A 22,223-nucleotide genomic window follows, 5' to 3' on the forward strand; every position below is an offset into this window, starting at 1 on the left:
AGCCGCCGCGGCTGGAGGCTCTGCTCCTCCCCTGACTCTTCGGCTCTATTTAAGAGCCGAGCTGCCCGAGCGCTAAGGGCTTCGGGCAGCCCCCATGCCTCTGGGCAGCCCCCATGCCTCCGGACCCTGCACCGCCGGAGCCCGGGAGGGGAAGTGCCCGGCCGGCAGCTGGGGTCCGGAGGCAAGGGGGCTGCTTGAAGCCCATAGCGCTCGGGCGGCTCAGCTCTTAACAGAGCCGAAGAGTCAGGGGAGGAGCTGAGCAGCCGCGGGAGGGGAAGTGCCCGGCCTGCATTTTTCCCGGACATGTGCGGCTTTTTGGCAATTCCCCCCGGACGGGGGTTTGATTGCCGAAAAGCCGGACATGTCCGGGAAAAACCGGACGTATGGTAACCCTACTCTAGCCGTATTTCTTTTCAAACATCTTAGCTAAATAAAATCTAAAGTGACATCTCCTCCCTCCTCTTTAAGGCCCTAATCCGACAAACACTCACCCATGCTTAACTTTTTACACAGCATTCATCCCATTGTCTTCAATCATACTTACAGGACTAGGGCCTCCGTTATGAACGGGCCCAGTTCCCCCAAACTCTCCCTCCTCCCTTTCTTCTCCTGTGAAGATTTCTTGCTGGAAGAGGCCCACTCTTCTGTGTGTGTGTGTGTGTGTGTGTGTGTGTGTGTGTGTGAGCAGACATACATCTGCTTTGCCTTTAACAGGGAGGATTTTCTATCCTTGTTGACCAGAAATGTTGCACCGTATTTGCCTGCTCCTTCCTGGCAACACTCTGTTAAAAATAAAATAAAAATGCAACTTTGTTTCTTGCTTGACAAACACAGGCTGTGTGAGGTGAGGCTGCTCTGCAGTAGCTGGAAGAAGGAAAATTGCAAACACCTGTGGCAGGTGAGGCTCAGTGAAGGGAGTTGCCAAGCAGCTGTCAGCTGGAAAGCATTTAAATCCAGGCACTGGAGCGCATGCCATTTTTATTGGGAGGGTGTTGAAGTGACATAGTAAAGGAGCAACCTAGGTTATCACCAGCCTTCCTCTTTGTTTGACTCAGTGTGGGTGTGATTTATGGGAACCTGAGGAGGTCCCTCACAAACCTGTAGAAATTTCATTTTGCTTCATATGTTGTGCTCTCTAAAAGCATCTCCTTTTCCACTTCTCCTGCTGATATTGTCACAGAGTAGTTGGAAGCCCTGTGTGAGCTCTCAGGTATGTCATGTGCTCCAGTTTCACCCTGTTCTTCCACAGTTGTCTGCTATCCCCAATGAAGGAATGTGACTGTAGTGGAGAGAACTGTTCTATCTCATTCCTGAGCTGTGGCTGGGATCCCTCTCCTTGGGAGGGAGACAGGTGTTTTTTCATATTATGGACATATGCTACTGTAATGAGCTGGCAAGTAGGGAGAGTTGTGCCCTACTGGACGGAACTGTGACTTGTGTCATAGGCCCAGTACTGCTAGCTTTTAGCTTTGGTGTTGGGATTCTGTGCTCGTGGCGCTATAGGAACCAAACTTGATTCTTGCTGCAGCTGTGAAGTTCTGAATAGCCATGGCATGCAGCAGAGTGACAGCTTGGCTGTGGGTTTGTTGTAAGACATCAGTGGTGGTGTCAAATTAGTTACCTTTTGTATTCCAGCACTTGATATGTTGGGTATATATTCCACATGTCAGATGTGTAGGGCTTTAATTCTAAAACAGGTCTGTGCTTTAGGGGTAGGCCTTATTAGCTGGGCTAGCTCTATCCAGAACAGGTAGTTACCACAGGCAGTAAAACATTTAGGGCATGTCTGTGCTGCAGTTAAACACCTGTGGCTGGCCTGTGTCAGCTGACTTGGGTTTGGGCTGCAGGGCTCTACACTGCAGTGTAAAGCTCTGGACTAGGGCTGGAGCCTGGGCTCTGGCACCCTCTTCACTATGGGGTCCCAGGATCTTTTTTCTAGCCCTAGTCTGGATGTCTACACTGCCGATTTATAGCCCCATGAGCCTGAGTCAGCTGACACGGGCCAGTTCCGGGTATTTAATTGCAGTATAGAGAGGTGGCTGTGAGAACAAGCACAGAGTAGGATGGGTGGCTATTTCAGCTAACATGTTAGACCTGGCTCTGCCTAGGGGTGTCGGTAGGGAGGACAGGTCTGCTGCTGTAGAGTGACATGTATCTTTCCCCACTGCTGAAAGTTGGGTGGGAGGTGGTGACTTCACCCCCTGTTGTAGGAGGGTAGCAGAGTCAGCAGTTGCTGCTGTTTCAGCAGAGGCCATGGTGAAACTAGAGAACCTTTCAGCCCACTTCTTGCAGGGCCTGTATCTGCCATTTCAAGGTGTTTTAATAAATATGAAGTGGAGAAAGCTTCTGTCTCTCCCCTGCCCAGCCCCCCTCTCCACAGCACTTAAGCTTAAAATAAAATCCCATTGCAGAAATGCTGGCTTCTGACAAGTCTGGTTTTCACTAAGTGACCATTAGCATTCCCCCACAGCCTGCTCTGAGTGGGTCTTGGCTATACGCTCTCCTGCTATCGAGTGTGGTTCTATGAACTACTGAGCCTGGTGCCACCCTTCTTGGTCATTGTTAATGTCCTAGGAGGATTTACCCTTCAACATTGCTGAGTGTGGAACCACTGAAGTCTAGCTTGGGTTTTACCCACTGCTCGGTGCACGCGGGCACAGGACACTTTGGGAGTGTGCAGCACTGCACCAAAGGTGTGATTATTGGGGTGCTGTTTTTCTCACCTTAATATTGAGACTTGGGGTATTAGTTAAAGGCTTCTGCTCACCTGGAGTATAACGCTGACTACAAGACACTTTTCCTTGTGGAAAGGGACTTTTCAGACACATGTATGTTGATACAGTTTCAAGCTTGGGGGGTGTGACCTACTTCTAACAGGGTATTGAAAAAACACCACCGCCTACAACCGAGCATGCTTGCTAAGTGTACTACCAGTGCTACCTGTGAACGTGTACACTTTTAGCTCAAGGGGGAGAGGCCAGTGCTGTTGAATCATGCTGGTCACCTGTGTGAGTGATGTGGTGGGATTCAAGGGTGCTAATGTAACCAGATTATGCTGACTTTCTGCCCCCTGCACAGGGTGCTCTTCAAGAGGCACTGATAGATGCTGTAGCTGGGGTGTGATGTGCCCTGACTATTCTGCAGTGCCATAGTATCTAGTGACCTACCGCATCAGGGATGCAAGTTAGGGTACCCCTTGGGGTTGCTTTAGTGTGTGTGTGGGAAGGGGGGGCAGGGAGGGTCAAGCCAGCCCCCAGCACTCTCAGGTTCAAGGGATGCAAGCTGCCCCCACCCCCCAGCTCTGTGCTAGCATAGGGGGTGACTTTGACCTCTGCAGTCAGTGCTCTCAAATAATTTTTGTGAGATTGTTAAATATCTTGGTGGTGTAGCTATGTTAGTCACAGGATATTAGAGACAAGGTAAGTGAGATAATATTTATTACTGGACCAACTTCTGTTTATTGTAGCTCAAAAGCTTGTACCTTCACAGAGCTTTCCATCAGGTCTGGGGAAGGAAGCAGTGTGTCTGACCTAAATACAAGTTAGGACAGATTTAAGCAGAAGGGCTAATACATGGGAGGCAGTCAGTTGGAATGGGCAATTGGGGGTTAGATGATTATGCATAAAAGGTTTGAAGTGGGCAATTAAGGGTAACAAGCAGGTGTGTTACAAATTGTTGTAATGAGCCCAAAACCAGTGTCTCTGTTAAGTCCAGGGCTTTTGGTGTTTAGCAAAGTTAAATTCACAGACTTGCCTTTTGAAGGTGTTGGGCAATACTTGTTCAATAGGTGTTCAATACTTGTTCCCTTGAGGACAAGTATGGAAAAGTGAGCTGTGGAGCAGGGTGTATTTAATTTAAATCACTAGTCAGGAAGACTCAATTTAATCATGGATTTCTACAAAAAAGTGCATTCTTTTTAGTTGTCATAACCTTAATACATATTCTTCACAACTCAGATGTAGGTTTCATTTTTATAAGGTACACACTATACATTTTTAAAGTGATTTATTTTGAAAACTTTTTAGATTAGTTTTACAGCTATATCAGAAAATGAATGATTGGTTATTTCATTTACCAAAGGTAATTGAAGCAGAGATTTATGAAGTCATTGGGAGGTGAATTATCTCCAATTCAAAAGGTCAATCATTAATATTTGGAGGATTTTCTTGCCATGCTGTATTAGGAGGAGAACATCACCAGACAGACATTTAAATTGTTTCATTTAACTAAAACAACAGTGTTATGTATTCTGGATTTTTTTTTCTTCAACCGCAAACATATAACATTTTAACAAAACAAGCATATGAATTTTTGAATTTAGTTAAACATTCAAGTTTTTTAAAATCAGTTTTTTTTTTTTTAACTAAAATAGTTAAATGAAATATTAAAAAACACAAACATTAAATCGACTGTCAGCCAGGTCAACATGAGAAATTTAAGATTGGCTTCTGCAGCTAACTCAGTCGTCTTCACCTTCATTTTCCTGTTTGTTCATAATCTGAAAAAGAACAAGCTTTCCTGCCTTTTCAGGTCCCAAACGATTTCTCAATTTGGAATGGATTAGTCCAAAGGAAGAAAATATTCTTTCTACACTGGCAGAAGAAGCTTCTGCTGTTAAGTGAGATTATCACCTCAACAGTCTCTGAATCCAAGTGCTTAAGTGACTTCCACCAGTTCACTAGTGTGAATTTCTTTAAAACATCATCAGCAAATGTATATTTCTTGAATGGTTCTGATTCCCAAACTGGGTCTCTTTTATGGCCTGCTGCCATTATAGGTTTTCCCTTCTAGTGAGAGAATGGTATCAGAAAGACCAAGACTTCTGGAATATGCTGCTCAAACAGTTTCACTTTTGTTTCTACTTCCTGTCCCTCCCTTCTCACATTTATCTCCAGACATCTTCTCCTTGTCCAGATCTATTCTGCCCCCAACAATAGTCTATTCATTGAACTTTTTGAAACTTTGCACTTTTAGAGAGACGTAAGGGATTGACTCTGTGTACACAAATTTGCAGAGGGACAATAGAGTTGAGGACTGTTTTTTCTCACCTCTATATATTATTTATTTATTTTAAAAAGATTTTTGCTGTTAACAAGCATGTTATCTCTGGAGACACAAATCCACTGTTTGAGAACTGCAAAACTAAGCATCTCTGATAGTGCTCAGTCTAGAAGATACCGAGTCCCATTGGGTAGCTAGAAAAATTAACCTAAATAATCTATACAGAAGCCCCTGGAGCCCCATAAAATTGGGTCCCTAATCCATGAACTATTAGAACTCATTATAACACTTTTTTCTTAAACGTTACATAAATATATTGTCTCATACTATAGAATTAGAGTTCATAATCCTTATTCTATGATGAGATATTTGAGCTATAATGTATCTTAATTAAAACGATCTTCAGATAGTTTTTTTTCCTCAAAAAGCATTTTATAAAAAAAATATATATATTTTTTTATTTTTATTCACCCTGCTGTGGAGTGATTGCTTTGGAAAAGTTTGTATATGGATGATACGGTGTTTTTCTTTTATCACCTTTCTGTGTGAGCTCACTGGAGTGTATAGTAATTGTCTTGTTTCACGCACATAGTTGTTGCGGGGGCAGTTGATGAGGTACACCATGTGGTGTGATACACATGTGTAGGAGCCATCAATTTTGAAAGAGGTGTCGGGGAGGGGAGTATTCATCATTGTAGCCGTGGAGATGTCTGCAGGTTTTACACCTCTTCTGGCAGGGTCTGGTACCGCTTTGAGTTGGTGTGTCGTGGTCTGTAAGGAACTTGCTTTTGGTGATGAGGTTGTGGGGTTGTTTTGAAGGCCATAGGGGATTTGGGAAAGATTTCTTTCAGGATGTGGTCTCCATCAAATATGGGTTGTAACTGTTTAATGATATCCCATATGGTTTTGGTGTGGGGTGGTAGGTGACAACTATGGGTGTGCCGTCAGTGGTTTCTCTTTCCTGTCTTCAAGAAAGTTCTCCTGGGGTATTAGGGTGGCCCTTTCCATGATGCAATCTCTGGCAGTGTCCTTGTTTAGTGAATGCAGTGTTGTTGTATCCTTGTTGGTTCCAAGTAGGGTGACCAGATGTCCTGATTTTGTAGGGACAGTCCTGATATTTGGCGCTTTTTCTTGTCTAGGCACCAATTACCCTCCATCCTCACCCCAATTTTTCACACTTTATATCTGGTCACCCTAGTTCCAAGACATTACACAAGGCAGGTGAGGCACTCACCCAGCTTGTCTGTCTCTCTCTTGTTTAGTGAAGGTGGTTTTAAGGTGTGTTTCTCAGACTTTGGAGAAAATTCTGTGGTATGAGTGCCTGGCTGTAGATAACGTGTGTGTGTGTGTGTGTGGGGTCTGGGGTGGCGGCTGGATTTGTGGAGGCAAATGTGGTGGCTGGTGGATTTCTTGTATATTGTGATTTGATTAAGCTGATCATGGTGTCAGGAAGTTGATGCTGGTATGGGAGTCTTCTAGAGAGAGTTGTGGTGGAAATCTGAGGGAGTTTAGATCTTCTTTCTGGAGGATGGAAAATATTGATGTATCTCAGGTATATTATTGGTTTTGCGGTGCATTTGTCCAGAAATTCTTCCTTGAGGTGGCCCATGAAGATGTTAGCATATTGGGGAGCCATCCTGGCACCCATGGCTGTTCCAGTGGATTGGGCAAAGTGTGTGTTAAATTGAAGTTATTGTGGGTGAGGGTGAAATGGATGAGTGTGGCAATGTGTTTTGGGTGGATTTCTGAGTTTTGTGTATTTGAGGCAAGCAGTGATGCTATCATGTCCCAACTTATATTTAGCTCAGACACTCTGCCTCCTCCCCCAGACCTGAAGAAGAGCTCTGTCACGTCAAAGCTTGTACCTTCCTCCGACAGATGTTGGTCCAATACAATATATTGTAGCTTTATCTAATATCCTCTTAGAGGTTGGTCTCTATTCAGAGACAGGAGCATTTGGGATGCTTTCTGCCTGGTCAGTGGCTGACCTCACTGTCTTTCTTAAAACTTGAGCCAATGTAGGGCTGGTGAATGGTGATGGTTTAGCAGACCTGGAGACCAAAGGCTTTTAGTCTCATAGTAGGGACAGCATGGCATATGAAGGGTGACAGTGTCCGCTTTCCCCTCAGCCCTGACCTGGGAAGAGCTGGAGCATAGTTCTGTCTCTGCCTGACTAATCCTTGGCTTCTCTGTGGAGCCTGCCAACTGAGATGCTAGATGTGATGTGAACACTGCAGTCTAGAAAATGATTCCTGTTTGTACTGGCCTGAACTTAACCCAGTGCATGAGGGTGAAATATGTTTCAAAGAGACTAGTTCTGAACGTGACACATCCTGTCGTGACTGTATTACTACAGGACAGGTCAGTGCACTTCCATTCGGTGGGGGTTTACTTTATAGATAGTGGCACTGCAGAAGCCTGTGGTTTTAAGGCTGTGCTGCAAACCTTACTTAGAGCATAAGATCTATGGGGCAGGGATCATCTCTTGTTCTGTGTTTTGCACAGTAGGAGGTGGTTCATGACTAGAACTCCTAGATGCTATGGCAATACAAATGTAATGGTGAACATATTTTTAGACCTGAGCACTTTACAAATGCCAGTGAATTGAGCCTCTCAGCATTGCTGTGAAGAGATCAAGTCTGGGTACTTAAATCTACTCCATTTTTGGCGGAAGAGAGTAGGCGCTAGCGGAAGCTGCTATATGAACAATTCCCCGCCCCTCTGGAATCCCAGCAGTTCTGGGGATGGATTGGCTGGATCTCAGTTGTTTACAGCACCCTGTAGACTTCTCCCCTGAAACCTGGTGCGCCACTTTGGTATGCAACTGGGGTCTGTTGGTGTTACAACAACAAAAAAATAACTTTTGTGGGCTCCAGTGGTGCAATGGGTTAGCGCACAGTACTTATAGAGCAGTCCTGTGTGGAGTGATGCTGAGGTTGAGTTCAAACCTCACCTGGAGCACTAGTTTAAAAAAGCGGGGGAGGGATAGCTCAGTGGTTTGAGCATTGTCCTGCTAAACCCAATTGCAAGTTCAATCCTTGAGGGGGCCATTTAGGGAACTGGGGTAAAAATCTGTCTGGAGATTGGTCCTGCTTTGAGCAGGGGGTTGGACTAGATGACCTCCTGAGGTCCCTTCCAACCCTGATATTCTATGATTCTATGTTATGGGAATGAGACATGCAAAGGAGGATTGTCATCTCCCTTCAACGTGCTAGAGAAGCTCCAAAGTAGACCTGAGTTGTTAATTGACTTTTCTGGTGTGGCTGCCAAACTGAAAAACCAGGGGAAATGTTGTTTGGTTCCAAAAATGTTTGGAATTTGTCAGCAAATTAGAAAAGTTCATTACAGGCCAGCAGAGTGAGTGTGTGTGTGTGTGTGTGTGTGTGTGTGTGTTTGTACCCCGTCTCTTTGCCTTCAGCCCATTGGTTAGGGCAAACAGGATATACGAGACATAGGGCTGTTCTGCACTGGGAACTTACATCGGCAGTGAAAAACCCAAACTCCTGGAGAGATGTAATATGCTGAACTAACACAGGGTGACTGCTGGGTCGATGGAAGAATTGTTCTGTCAACCTAGCTACTGCCTCTCAGGGATGTGGATTAACTACAGCAGGGGGAGAATCCCTGAGTTGGAATTCCTGCTCTGGAGCAGGGACTTGAGCTCAGACCTTTCTTCTTCTCTTCTTTCCTCTCCTTCCCCCCACCAGCTGTGTCCAAACTGACAGTCTGTAGGCTGTTATGGGTGGGTTGCTCTCAGTCTCTCCTGTTGAAGCTGTTCCACTTTATATAAATATCTAAATAGTCATGGTGACAAAGAGCGAGGAGGAGTCTCTAGTCTGGTGATTAAAGCACTGAGCTGGGAGGTAGGAGATGTCATCATTCAGATCTTCTCTCTGCCTGATTCAGAGGAGGGGTTTGAATCCACATCTCCTACCTAAGGCCTGGGCTACACTAGCGGGGGGGGGGGGGGGGGTTCAAACTAAGAAACGCAATTAGCGTAGCTGAAGTCGAAGTATCTTAGTTTGACTTACCTAGCCGTCCTCACGGCGGCGAGTCGACTGCCATGGCTCCCCCGTCGACTCCGCTTACTCCTCCTGCCGAGGTGGAGTACGGGCATCGATCCCCAATACATCGAACACTATCCGGCGGGTAGTATAGACGTACCCTTAGTTACCAGGTTAGAGAGTGGTACTCATGCTCTCTCCTGGGCACAATGAAGGAAAGATTAAGAGCCTGGATATGTGCAGACACCTGTTGAGTTTGCTGTCCTGAAATTACATTTTTCCCCTGGGTTGACGAAAACTGTATCTTTTACCAAGTAAGTTACTTGCCTGAAAAACCTTGCCATGTCCTACTCTGGGCTAGGAATAAGGTGACAAAGGGCAGTGAGTCTGGGCCAGGCTGCTGTTTCTGCTAGAGGGACTCCTGTGCTAGTCCTTTCACATGAACAACTGTTGGGAAGAACACCTTGGGCGAAGCCAGGCTGCTGCAATGTCAGCAACATGTCACTTTATCTTGCAGTTCCTAAGACTTCACCAGAAGAGAAGGTGCAGGGCAAGTCTGGTTGAACCATTGTCCCTTTCATTCCTCTTGCTGTGTCTGGCAGAACTGGCACTTCCAAACAGAGCCTAAATCCTTCCTCAACCTCCCCTTTCACCCTCTACCACCTCTTGCTCAACATGCTGTCCGTTACCTAACCTCCACTCGGTCGCTCCGTCTTTTTGCTGTGCAGAGATGGCTGGTGATAGCTACTCTGGATTCAGGTGAGGGGACAATGCCTGGGGTAACGAAGGCAACCAGGCTGCGGACTTGATGTATCTGATTGTTGGCCTGGCAGCATCAGCTGCCTGCCTGGATACCAATTGCATGTGCTAGTATCTGAGGAGAGAGGCGTGCATTTGTTCGCTGTCTTGTGTTGTGGTCAGTGCCTGGCTGGCCCACGCCCCCTCACCAGAGATTGTTGTATGTTGGTTCTGTGGAACCCCTGCCAACACAATGTTGCGCTCTGTTCTCCTCTAGTGGTTAGGTCAGGTATACAGGTTTAAGTCCTATACTGCTTTCAAGCTAATGACCTCTGCCCTTCTACTCAGGCAATAGAAGTGCTTATGCTTTTAGAGCCAGAGCTCCCCGCTTCATTGCTTGCGGATGACCAGTCCTGAGGCATGGCTACATAAACACAACTTTGTTCAGCAGCAGTACAGCAAAGAGCTTTAGTGAGGACCATAGCGTTCCTAGCTGTCTTCTAAGCCAAAATCTACTTCATTCCAATGAGCAGTTTAGCTTTCTTGCTCGTGGTGGCTGCCTTGGTGCAAAGGGACCTTGCGTTGGTGACAGTGTGAAAGCACTGAAGACTATAGACTGGCTTAAAAGCAGAAGAACTGTAAAATGAATCCATAAATCACTCAATAGACAGTGGCCGGGCTTGAAGTGGTGGGGAGTACCTGCAATGCCCATTGACTTGAATGGTATCTGTGGTCACCATAATGCTCACAGGAGTGTGAGTACCAACCTCGGGGCAGACTGTTTAAAAAAAACAACAACCCAAAACCAAGGCACAAACCCCAAAGTAGTCATGAGTTCTAACCTTAGTTTCACCAGCCAACTCCACCAAGTGCAAACTCCTCAGGCACACTAACCGCCTTAAACAGAGTCACAGACAGTCCCCTTGGGTACTCCAGTCTGTCTTGCCACCCGGGTAAGTGTATCTCTGTGATAGAGGACTGAGACTAAGAATCACAGCAATATCCCGGTTATTCCTAGTCCCAAAGGATCAGCCACTTACCCCAGGTCAATTGTGGTTTAGGTCACAATGCTTGTAGCCAGGCCTATGGCAAACTATATGAAGATTTTTTTAAACAGGAAAAGGAAATGAGTTATTTACAAGCAAGCAAACAAACATACACACACAAATGCTAGTCTGTGCCTATATTAGGTTTTGAAACTTTCTAAAATCACAAGCTTGGTTTGTTTGTTCTGTAGGGCTAACACAGGCTAAGGAGCTGGGGATCTCTTGCTTATGCCTAGAAACACCTCAGGCAGTTCTACACTTAAGTGCTACAGTGGCACAGCTGTGCCAATGCAGCATTTTAAGTAAAGATGCTCCTACACTGATGGGAGAGTTTCTCCCATCAGCGTAGTTAGTCCACCTCCTTGAGAGACAGTAGTTATGTTGACAGGAGACGCTCTCCCATTGACATAGTGCTGCCCATGGGGGGGGGGGGGGGTTAGGTCGGTATAAGGACGTCTCTCGGGGTGGGGATATTTCACAACCCCTGAGCGACTTTAGTTATACTGGTTCTGTAGTGTAGACCTGGCCCTTGCCTCCCCAGAGTTGCAGCAGCATAGAGATACCTAGTAATTCCTTTTGCTTGGGGTTTTTTATCCCCTTCTTGCTACATGCTTTGAGCTGCAAACTCAGCTGATAGGAGGAGTCCACTTGCATGACTGACTTTCACGGGGAGGGGAGCAGAACAACAATAAGTCTTTTGTCCTCTTGTTGACAATTCCTCAACTGTTGTAAGAGCCACCCGTTGCCTGTCTGGTATTGATGAGCAGCCTCTTTTGACGGGGTCATAACAATTTCTGTAGAAGAGCAGCTCTTCATGCTAATATCACTTTCTAGTACTGTACAGCAATTCATACAGTATCAGAGGCTCACAATACAACTGCTCTAATATTACATTACAGTATGGAACCCCGGCTGGAGAATCTTGCCTGTATGCTCGGGGTTCTACTGATCGCCATATTTGGGGTCGGGAAGGAATTTTCCTCCAGGGTAGATTGGCAGAGGCCCTGGAGGTTTTTCGCCTTCCTCCACAGCATAGGGCAGGGGTCACAAGCTGGAGGATTCTCTGCGACTTGAAGTCTTTAAATCACGATCTGGAGACTTCAACAGCTGAGTTAAGGGAAAGTGGGTGGGTCAGCTTTTGTGGCCTGCATCATGCGGGAGGTCAGACTAGATGACCATAATGGTCCCTTCTGACCTTAAAGTCTATGAGTCTGAGTCTATTGAGAGTAAGATTAATGCATGCAGCAACTCGCATGCATTCAGTAGTCTAAACACTTTATTATAACTCTAATACCTATTTGACCAGTATTGACCCACAAGTGAGCCAAATGGATTCCGGCTGTGTCCAGTTTAGATATGGAGACCTTGCTGTGACCTGGCAAATGGCCTGCAGTGTCAGTCATTTTAGTGCCTCTGGAAAATCAAGCCACGAGCCTCTTTCTAAATGCTTCAAAGAAATATGTGCAGTGGGTACCCCTGGCTGGGGGATATCTTTTAGAGATGGGCAGAGGGGATGTGTACCTAGCTTGGGACTAGAGCTGTTTGGAATCTTTGCATTTTGAAAAAAGTTGCACAATTTCCCTCTTTTTTTTTTTTTTCTTGCCCTACTTTTGACACTGTAGATTTGAATGTTTGGCTTTAACGTTGCTGGGTTTCCATTCTCCTTTGGCTTAATTCCAGTGGTTCCATTAGTTTCTACTAGTGGGGGGGGGAAATCATGTAGAAAAATGGTATCGAAAAAAGGAGCTGTGTGGACAGACATTCAGGCAGTAGAGTGTGTGTGTGTGTGTGTATGTATGTAAATGGTTCTTGTACCCTAATGAATAATGTAGATTGTCCTGTAGTTAGAAATCAAATTCTCTCAGAAGGTGGCTGGGGAACAAAAGAACAAGGGGGAGAAATCCCGTTGAACTCAAGCTAGTCTTGCCCAACCTCAGACCACACAAGTTAGTCCAAATGGCCTCAAAATTCAAAGGGATCTCGGTCACAGCCTGGCTGGACAGGGAAAGTCCAGCTCTGGAGCTCAGGGAGAGGGGGTGGGGATCTCCTCCTGCTCCATACATCTGGAACTAGAAATGTGGAGGCATTATTTCTTGTTGTCTTTGCAGTTGAGACTGGAGCAGGAATTCTGTAGCACGGAGAAGTGACATTTACTTTTTAGTTCTTACCAGTCTTCCTCCGCCATTACTGTACTGTACTCCTCTCATGCTGAACCTTAGCCCCAGGCCCATTTCAGATGGGACTCTGCGTCTGACATGAAGGTTGAGAAATTGGAGGCTTGAGGTTGTGAAAGCGCTCTCCTGTCTGTGTAATGCTGGCATCTGGTATCTAGCACCGAGTTCGCTGTCGAAGAAGCTGGATTGCACTGCAGAAGTTGTTCAGAAGGGAAGTTGCCTCATGTAATCAAGTACAGTACATGGAGCCAAACCAATGTGATAAACAGCCTAGGGCCTGATCCAAAGCCCACTGAAATCATAGGAAAGGATCCTATTGACTTAAATAGGCGTTGGGTCCAGCTCCTGCTGCTGGAATGAATGTAGGCCAGTGGACAGAACACTGGGCTGGGAATCAGGAGTCCTGGCTCCTATTCCCAGCTCTGCCATTGACCCTGGGCAAGTCTCTCTACCAGGGCCGGCTCCAGGCACCAGCCCACCAAGCTTGTGCTTGGGGCGGCACCTGGAGGGGGGTGGTGCGGCGCTCCGGCCGCCGGGGAGAGCGGGGCCACGGCCGGGCTCGCCGCCCTCCCCCCTGTGCTCTCGCCCCCCGGCGGCCGGCGCCCTGCGCTCTGGCCGCCGGGGGGAGAGCGGAGCCCTGGCCGGGGCTCGCCGCCCTGCCCCCGGCGCTCTGGCCGCTGGGTGGAGAGCCGAGCCCTGACCGGGGCTCGCCGCCCTCCTCCCAGGGCTCCGGCCGCCCTCCCCCACCCCCGGCGCTCTGGCCGCCGGGGGGAGAGCGGAGGGGTGGGGGGTGGCCGGAGGCTTTTTTGCCTGGGGCGGCAAAAAAGCCAGAGCCGGCCCTGCTCTCTGCCTCCGTTTTTTTCCCCCTCCCACCCTCAGTCTGTTTAGACTGTAAGTTCCTGCTCTGAAGAGCTACATCATGCTCTGCTTGTACAGCACCTAGTGCAGTGGGGCATCTGTCTTGAGTTGGGGCTTTTATGTGCCACCGTAATGCAAACAATGATAAAAAGTGGACCTGATTTGCCTTCTGTTTTTGAAAGATTTCATCCATGCCTTAGTATAAATGTCCCAAAAGCGTTTGTAATTCTTCTTACTGTTTTATTGACCAGTTCTGCCATGCACTAGCTTCTCATTAAACCAAAACCTACTTGCACTAAATAGTATATCTGCATTTGCACAGTATTTTTAGAACTCCAGTTGTACGTTGGGCCATTACTAATAAAGCTGGTGTTTTAAAGGTATAGAACACCAGATTTTCTGTGGGTTTGAAACACGCACTTCCCTTCTCAAAGGCTTCTTCCCCTCCCCACCTCTAGGTCTCCAAGACACTCCTATGAGGAAGAGGACAGTGGTCTGAGGGAAGCTGAAGTCAAGCTGGAGCAGGTCCAGCTGAATCAGGAGGGCCCGGAGGAGATTCCCGGGGAGAATGAGATGAGGCAGGAGCCGCTGGAGACAGAGGAGCCTCTTCAACTTTTTGAGGAAGAATGCATTCAAGAGCAGAAGCAAGAAGAGGAGGAGGAGGAGGACGACGAGAAAGCTGGGCAGGAGGTCAGGGCAGAAATATTGGATCTGTGATTTCTCTTGGTATGGCTGTGACTTCATGGGGGACCCATCCATCATGTGAGGTAGACATCGCAGCAATGTGTCAAACAGGGCTTGTACTTGTGATACTTACCTGTCCCAGTAGCTTTCAAGGGTCACACTAGTGCAAACCCTGCCTTACAATGTTGCAGCACGTCTACCCCAGCAGTTTGCATTGGTATAGCTGCAGCTATGCAAGCACCCCCAGTTACACACAGCTTAAGCGTGTAGATGCCACTTTCATGTTTACTGGCTCCTTTCTTCTCTCCTCCCCTCCCGAAAATCAGTCTCTGCACATAATGGAGAACTTAGTGCTGCTCTGACAAGTACCACAAGGCCTGTAATTCTGTGTTCTAAGTTCTCTGCTGTGGTATCTGTTCTGCCCTCTCTCATCATCATTCAGTACGGAGTGTCAGTTTCTCCAATCCTACAAAGCCACAGATACAGGACTCTTAAGAAAATTCAGAACCTATATGTTCAGAACCCCCTTCCCCCCCGCCCCCCTTTTTTTTGTCCCATGCTCTGAGAAGCCTTGGCCTGATCTACTAATAGATCTGAAATTGGGATCCAGCATTGATGCCTTCCATCCACTAGGGGTGTCTGTGCTGTATATAGTCCCAGGCATGGTGTGGCCCTGGTAAACAAGGGAGACAAAGATGGAACTCAAGCTGTATGGAAGCCTGTCTGTGTCACTTTTAGTAGTAATAAATGTTTAAGATGGACTGTGATTGCATATATCATGACATCCCTCTTATTAGGGGGTGTTATGGCTTCATAGCTTCTCAGAATAAATGCAGTTACTTTCCCTGTCCCCTGCCTGAGAGTGGGGATATATCTTCCTTTCTGATGGGGGATGGGCAAAATTGGTGGGAAATGTCTTTGTGAAAACTCGTGCAGAATACCTCACCAGTTCACTTTGTGACCTTGCACCTGTAAAAATGTTGTCTTTTAAAATGACAACTGGGAGAATGAATTTTTCACACGTGAAAGAAAGCTCAGAGTATCTTTGTCCAAAGCTTCACTTGTGGGGGTGGGTCTGACACTTGTTACAGCAGGCATTTAATCCGCTTTGCTCCTGATCTGCTCATTCTTTGCATTCAGGAGAAAAAAAGGAGGAGGAATGAGGAGGCGGAGACACCAGAAAAACGCCAGAAAGCACCGAGCACCTCCAGCGTGGAAGGGGAAGAGGATGAACAATGTGATGGCCAGTCCCCAACGAGTTCCACAACGGTACGTGCTGCTAAGAGTGCTCTGAATCGCAAGTGCAGTTAGAGCTGGCCTAAACCTTAGCGAGAGGCGACCTGGCGGCCTGCTCTGAGACTGGTGTGCTATGTAGTGGGGAGGAAAGATGGTCTAATACTTAAGACCTCAGGAGATCTGGATTCACTTGCCAGCTCTACCACAGACTTCCAGCGTGACCTTGGGGAAGTCACTTACTCTCTATGCCTCACTTGTAAAATGGGCGTAATACTTTCTCCATCTGTTGTCTGTCTTGTCTACTTACGCAGTCAGCTCTTGAGAGCAGGGATTGCCTCTCCCTATGGGGATGTACAGCACCTAGCACAATGGTGCCCTGGTCGCAACTGGGGCCTCTAAGAACTTTTATAATACAAAGCAGTAGTAAGCCTGGCCATCTTCTACCTTCACAAGTTTAATCAAACTGATAGTCTGTCTTGTTTCCTACCTGCAATACACTTCCCCTCAATGTCATGTGGATACGCAGCCCTGTGTATCCAGATATGGTAGGTGTATGGGGAAAATGGCTCTTTCCTTCTCCTGTCAGAATTGATCTTGTTGGCCACAGATTAGGATGGAGAGTTAGGAGTCCAGTGCGTGCAGACTTCATTAGTCTTTGGGGTGATGGCTGAGCGTTCGAGTGGTCTCTTATGCACCTGTTAGCATTATGCTCCCCTAGTGGCTCTTAAACCCCATGCTGTGTGCATGTGACTCAGTGTTGCCTGGCCAGGGAGAGTTATGTCACTTTCAAAAGGTGTTGTGACAAGAAACATGTAGCAAGGGGAGTGTTTCGTCTGTAACTGTCGGAGGAGCTGCTCAGATGGGCAGCAGAACTTTGTTACGTTACAGGAAACGTTAACAATAAAAATCAAACTTCTGGGGAGCAATAGAACTACCTGGATGCTGGCCCCAGTCTATTTGCATTGTGACACGTGATGGGAATGTGTGTGTGAGACTATCAAGCCAGGAAGAGAGAACCCTCACTGCCCTGAGAGAGGGGAATGGGTGGTGTGTGCACCCAAAAAAAATCTAGCTCTGGAGCCTTACCATGGACTTCAGTGAGAACAGAATTGGGCTTGTGCTTCTGAAAAATCCCACCCTATCTTTGGTACTAGGGACAGAAGCTCTCTTGCAGTGCAACCCCCAAATCCCTATACTGTCCTATGGAACTGTTGCTATGAACAATCCCGTACACAGCAGGGAAGGGGTTAAATATCCACTGCCTCTGAAGGGGCCTTTATGGTGTTGGTGGGGAAGCTTCCCCACCGAGCAGGCTGTACACGCATTCATTCAGGGGAGAGAGGTGCTCACAATCTTTGCAAAGCAGAAAGGAGTTCTTACGCACAAGCAGTTGAAGGAATTTTGTTTAAACTATATATATATATATATATATATATATATATATATTTAAAAGCCTGGCTCATCCATAAGAAACCAAGAGTGGAATCCTTCCATACCATGACTGGTTTGGAAAGACATGGGCCTGTGGGGAGAAAAATAGGATTAGGACATAAACGCTCTTAGTTTTAACCACGGTAGTGACTACTGGCGTGAGACGGGGAAGCTCGCTCCTTTAGCTCAGGCAGTTGAAGCTTGTGTCTGTTAGATCCAGAGGTCCTGGGTGGGTGGGTGAGGTCTTAGCATAACAAGTAGCTGACTGAGACTTCAAAGGCCTCTGTGGCCAGGAAAGGGGGATTTTAAAAAATGAGAGCAATGGAGGAATGAAGGGATTCTCAAGGCATGAAGTAGCCAGCCACAGAAGAAGGGAAGCTAGGCACCTTAAGTCTTGCCACAGACTTTCTTTATGGCCTGGAGCCAGGAGGTCAGCTAGATATTTATAATGTTCCCTTCTGTCCTCTAAATGAATAGAGGAGTTCTGCAAATTCATCAATGTGAAGGTCTGGGCTGGGGAGCAGGGTTCAGGTAAGTGAGCAGTGCAGAAAGGCTGTGACTAGAGTGTCATGCAGAAATGAAGCAACTTCTCCGGTTGGTACTTGTGATAGCTCTCTGTGGACGTGGGAGCAGTGTTAATGCTGGAGTCTTGGTGGGGGAACGGAACAAGAGAGCAATTCCTTGTTCCTGTATAGTGCCTCTCCTCCAAGGATTACAAAACTTACTGTAAATACCCAATAGATGCGGGTTGTGATGTGCTATCCCAACTCTTCAGAAGCCCAGACACAGATGGTGATCTACAACCTGCCCGAGATGCCAGTTAACTTGCTGCTTGTGCTGGGAACAGAACCCAGAGGGCTGATTCTCTGTCCTGTCCCTTTCACACCAGTGTAAGGTGCTGCCCGGTTGGAATGGTCATGTGCAGCACACACGGCACAGGAGCCAATGACTGCACAAGGGGCTGAGTGACGGAGGCTTGGAGCCCAGATCTCTGGATTCACAGTCCTGAGCTCAAACTGCAAACACTCCCCAGCCTCTCAAATGTTGCAGCTCTGACAGGCTGAGCCCTGCTGATAAAGGAATAATTTTCCAGAGCAGAAAATGGATGTGATATGTACTGCTCCCAAAAAACTCCCAAACAAGTATGCTATAAACCAGCAGAACAATCATCCTAATGCATCCCTGTTTAAAGTAATAGAGCCTACAAACAGCCTCTTCTAATCTCTTGCGTATATCCACATAGCAATTGGACAGTCACCAAGAAGACAAGTTTGTCTTGTCAGATGCTTTATTGCTCAGTTAAAACGGTCAGTAACCTCTGAAGGTCTATTAAAACCCTTCTGTTTTGCAGCTTTTACTACTTGTCTCCCTCTGCTAACGGTGCACAGTTCTCCTACCGCACGCAGATGTGTGTGCAGGGTGAATCACTGTCACGGGGCTTCTGATTCTTGGTTTTGTAGGACTCCCTGGTAGTAAGGAATATACTACATGCTGGCTTGAAGGCTCCTGAGCCTTGTATTCCTGCTCCCTAGGCAGTGCAGAAGGCTCTGCTGGTTAAATCACTCCTTTGTCTTGGAGCCTCCTTGCAGTGGAACGGCCAGTGTAAACTATGTACCCTCACAGATGCCGTTTTCTGTCCATCTTCCTCTTTTTCCTGCCTTTTCCCCCTCTTGTCTTTACCTTTATCTATACCTGCCCCTTCCATTCTACTCATCATCACCAAGAGCCTATGTGAGTCTTACAGTGGAGAGGCCCTGCAGCTTGGCCCCAGGGTCACCCATGTGCTAGAATATGATGGGATGGGAGGAGAGAAGCTTGGTGGTCAGGTTGCTGCTTACACTGGCAGCCAACATGCATGTTAGCTGCTCCTGTGGCCAGATGAATTAGTGACCCTCGGAGAACAGGATCAGGCTGCGGCTGCAGTGGGGAATGGACTAGGTACAAGTGTCCTGCAGCTTTTCCTTCTGCACTCTGCCCTAGATGTGACTCTTCTTTCAAGATGGGGGAATCACTGGGCTGGAAACATGGGGGGAAGCTTTTTAAAATACAGATGTTTGACTCTTCACTGCAGTTCATCCTATGATGCTCTGGAAGTTCACTTTCCTGGTAGCTCCTCCACTTTGAAGCCACCTCCAGAACTTGTTGGTCCAGCACCATCAGGTCTGCTGCATCTACCATCATTGCTGTTGCAGCTGAAGATGCCACCTCTTGACTGCAAAGTGGGGAGTTATAGGGACACCCAAGGGGGTTGACTGATGGTTCTGTCATTCCAGGGTACAGGTAGGGAGGTGGGAGGAAACAAGATACTTTTGAAATGACCCAAATCTCTCAATTAGGGGTGGGGAGAACTCACTGATTTGAGTTATGGCCAATTAAGATGAGGGACTCAGGGCAGCAGGGAAAACTGATGTCTCTTCTTTCTCATGTCTTCCCACTTAGATCACAGACCGAACTGAATCCCTGAACCGCTCCATAAAGAAAAGGTAATTCTCCTTCCACTGATTGACCTGTTGGTAATTCTCCACTGGGCTTTGATTTGGGTATTACTGTAACACAGACCCGCACCTGAACCAAAGACACAATTCCAAGTGATCATGCTGGAGGGCTCTGCTGGTGGGTTGATGGGGAACAGTGTCCTATTGCTTAGTGGGTCATTTGGACATCTTTCAGAACCAGCATTTGTGACGTGGGGGTGGGGAAAAACTAGTGGCTTCTTCCCATAAGAGGCTTGGGTATACTTCACTCTGAGCTTAAGGCAATAATGCTTCCTCCTTTCTCCAGCAACAGCGTGAAGAAGACTCAGCCACCACTTCCTGTTTCCAAGATTGATGACAGACTGGAGCAGTACACTCATGCCATTGAGGTGATGCTCTCGATCATATAGGTGGCATGTTCTCAACCCCCAGCCCCATATAGGCTCTATTCTATTCTGGATAGTCCTCACCTCCTTTGGTCCTTGTAGACTGCCCTAGCAGCTAGCTATAATAATGCTAGAAGGGATTGAATCTAATCTTCCTAAATCCCTCCATGTTCTTTAATTCATCAGGATAAGGAATCGTGTGTCTTTTGAGCAGGAGCGCTAGAGATGTGAACAAGCCATTTTCTCCTATCTTACTACACCAGACGAGGGCTGTCTCCTCCCTGCACCTCTGTCCTGAATGGGCACAATGTTCTTCAACTTAGCCTCCATGTTCTTGTTTGTTTCTGTCCCTTGACTCTGTAGTTAATGTATCCATCGAAATGATTATTTACAACCTCCTTTCTCCAAGAATCTATTCATAAAAATCTGCAAGTGCTCGGAACACTTTTACTCTGATTTGCTTTGTTTCCAGACATCCGAGAAGGTTCAGAAACTCGTCCGACAATCTTCCCTTGAACTTACCACCACAAGCATGGTTGTAGCCAGCACAAAAAGCCTCTGGGAGACTGGAGAGGTTGCAGCTCAGTCCTCTAAGTCGCCATCCTGTAAGGTAAGACTGCTGAGCTTTATATGCCCAGCCAACTCTACTGCAGGAGAAGGGGTACAGCTCTTTGTTTCATAGGCGCCGACTTCTGCTCCCACCAGTGGGTGCTTGACCCCCCACTCTGCCCCCAGCCCCGCCCTGACTCCACCCCTTCCATGAGGTCCTGCCCCACCCCCATTCCAACCCCTTCCCCAAAGTCTCTGCCCCTATTCCGACTCCTTCCCCAAATCCCCACCCCGGCCCCACCTCTTCCCCTGAGTGCGCCACGTTCCCGCTCCTCCCCCTCCCTCCCAGAGCTTGCTACACCACCAAACAGCTGTTTGGCGGTGCTGGGAGGTAGGCAGAGGAGCGGGGACGCGGGACGCTCAGGATGGGATGCGGAGGAGGAGGTGGGGCGGGGGGAAGGGGAGCTTGGCTGCTAGTGGCTGCAGAGCACCCACTAATTTTTCCCTGTGGGTGCTCCAGCCCCAGAGAACCCACTGAGTCGACGCCTATGCTTTGTTTAATGCCAGAGGGCTGCCCCTGTGTCTAACAGCATGAACTTCAGGAAGAAAACTTACCCTGCTACATGGTTGGCTGGGTTTACTCAAATTATTCAGGGGCATATCACTGTGGAGTAGGGACTTGAAAAGTCAATGGTATCAGGAGTAGCAATGTCAGGTTAAAACCTCATTCTTCCCCTCTTCTATTGACATCCATGTTGTTAAAACTTTCAGATGTTCTGTCTCTACTGCCTACAATTCACTAAAGCTTTGTCTGTACCTGGATTAGCCCCAGCCACAATAGTGCAAATACCAAGGAAACTGGTTTTGTTTATCACGGCTTGAAATGGAGTTAAACTGAACTGCTGGAAACAGTTGTTTCCTTGTCTGCAGTAGAAGCCACCCCAGTTGCTGCATATTGATGGCTCAGTGGGGTCTAATCCAAGGTACAGCCAAGTTATAAATTTAAACAATGGAAAGAATCTACTCTCCATTCCTAGTGAATTGCATTTTCTGGTTCAAGTGCCAGCACAATGCTGCAACATCTAGGTTGCAAAGGCCTCAAGGCAAAAATGTCTCTCTGAAAACTGTTTCACTTAATGCTTCCTAGGAAAGAAACTTTCCTATTAATACTTTTTAATATTGTAAACCCTTTCCCCTACAAAACCTACATCTTGGGCCTTAGATCCAGTGTTCTGTTAAAATTCCAAATGTTGGAGGATGGTTAAGAAAAGGAAGTCTCGTGCCACCTGGTATGCAGCCATGTTCCTGCCCAGTGTGACTCTACCCAATCACATGGCCAAATACCATAGTTATTGGGCAGGTGGCTTCAGTCAGTGTGAAATGAACAAAGGCAGCTTTCAGCTGTGTTGGTGGCAGGGTGATGAGATTCATTCTTATGTCCCCAGGATATTGTGGCTGGAGATATTGTGAATAAGCGAAGCATGTGGGAACAGAAGGGTACCCCCAAAAATGAAGGCAACATCAAGGTAAGTAGCTTCTTCCTAGATGTCCTTGTTATAGCACTTGCTTTATGGTATTGGGGCTGAGTTTGTTCAAGAGAATTCCCTCTTAGGTCAGAGGGGGAGAGAAAGGAGAAGGATGC

The 22,223-nt window shown here is 47.2% G+C and overlaps 1 protein-coding gene across 3 annotated transcripts in view; it reads left to right on the forward strand.

The window, feature by feature from the left end:
• LSP1 (lymphocyte specific protein 1) overlaps positions 1-22,223 on the forward strand; it is a 71,573-nt gene that overhangs the window by 27,684 nt on the left and 21,666 nt on the right. For all 3 annotated transcript variants that reach the window (XM_024209032.3, XM_026653922.2, XM_026653921.2), the window contains 6 exons: positions 14,280-14,511; positions 15,646-15,774; positions 19,612-19,655; positions 19,954-20,035; positions 20,505-20,642; positions 22,027-22,107. In XM_024209032.3, coding sequence (XP_024064800.2) covers positions 14,280-14,511; positions 15,646-15,774; positions 19,612-19,655; positions 19,954-20,035; positions 20,505-20,642; positions 22,027-22,107 — 706 coding nt within the window. The remainder of the gene's footprint in view (positions 1-14,279; positions 14,512-15,645; positions 15,775-19,611; positions 19,656-19,953; positions 20,036-20,504; positions 20,643-22,026; positions 22,108-22,223) is intronic.

The sequence above is a fragment of the Terrapene carolina genome, unplaced genomic scaffold (genome assembly GCF_002925995.2).
Source record: "Terrapene carolina triunguis isolate 2854851 unplaced genomic scaffold, T_m_triunguis-2.0 Scaffold171, whole genome shotgun sequence".
NCBI classification, from domain to species: domain Eukaryota; kingdom Metazoa; phylum Chordata; order Testudines; family Emydidae; genus Terrapene; species Terrapene triunguis.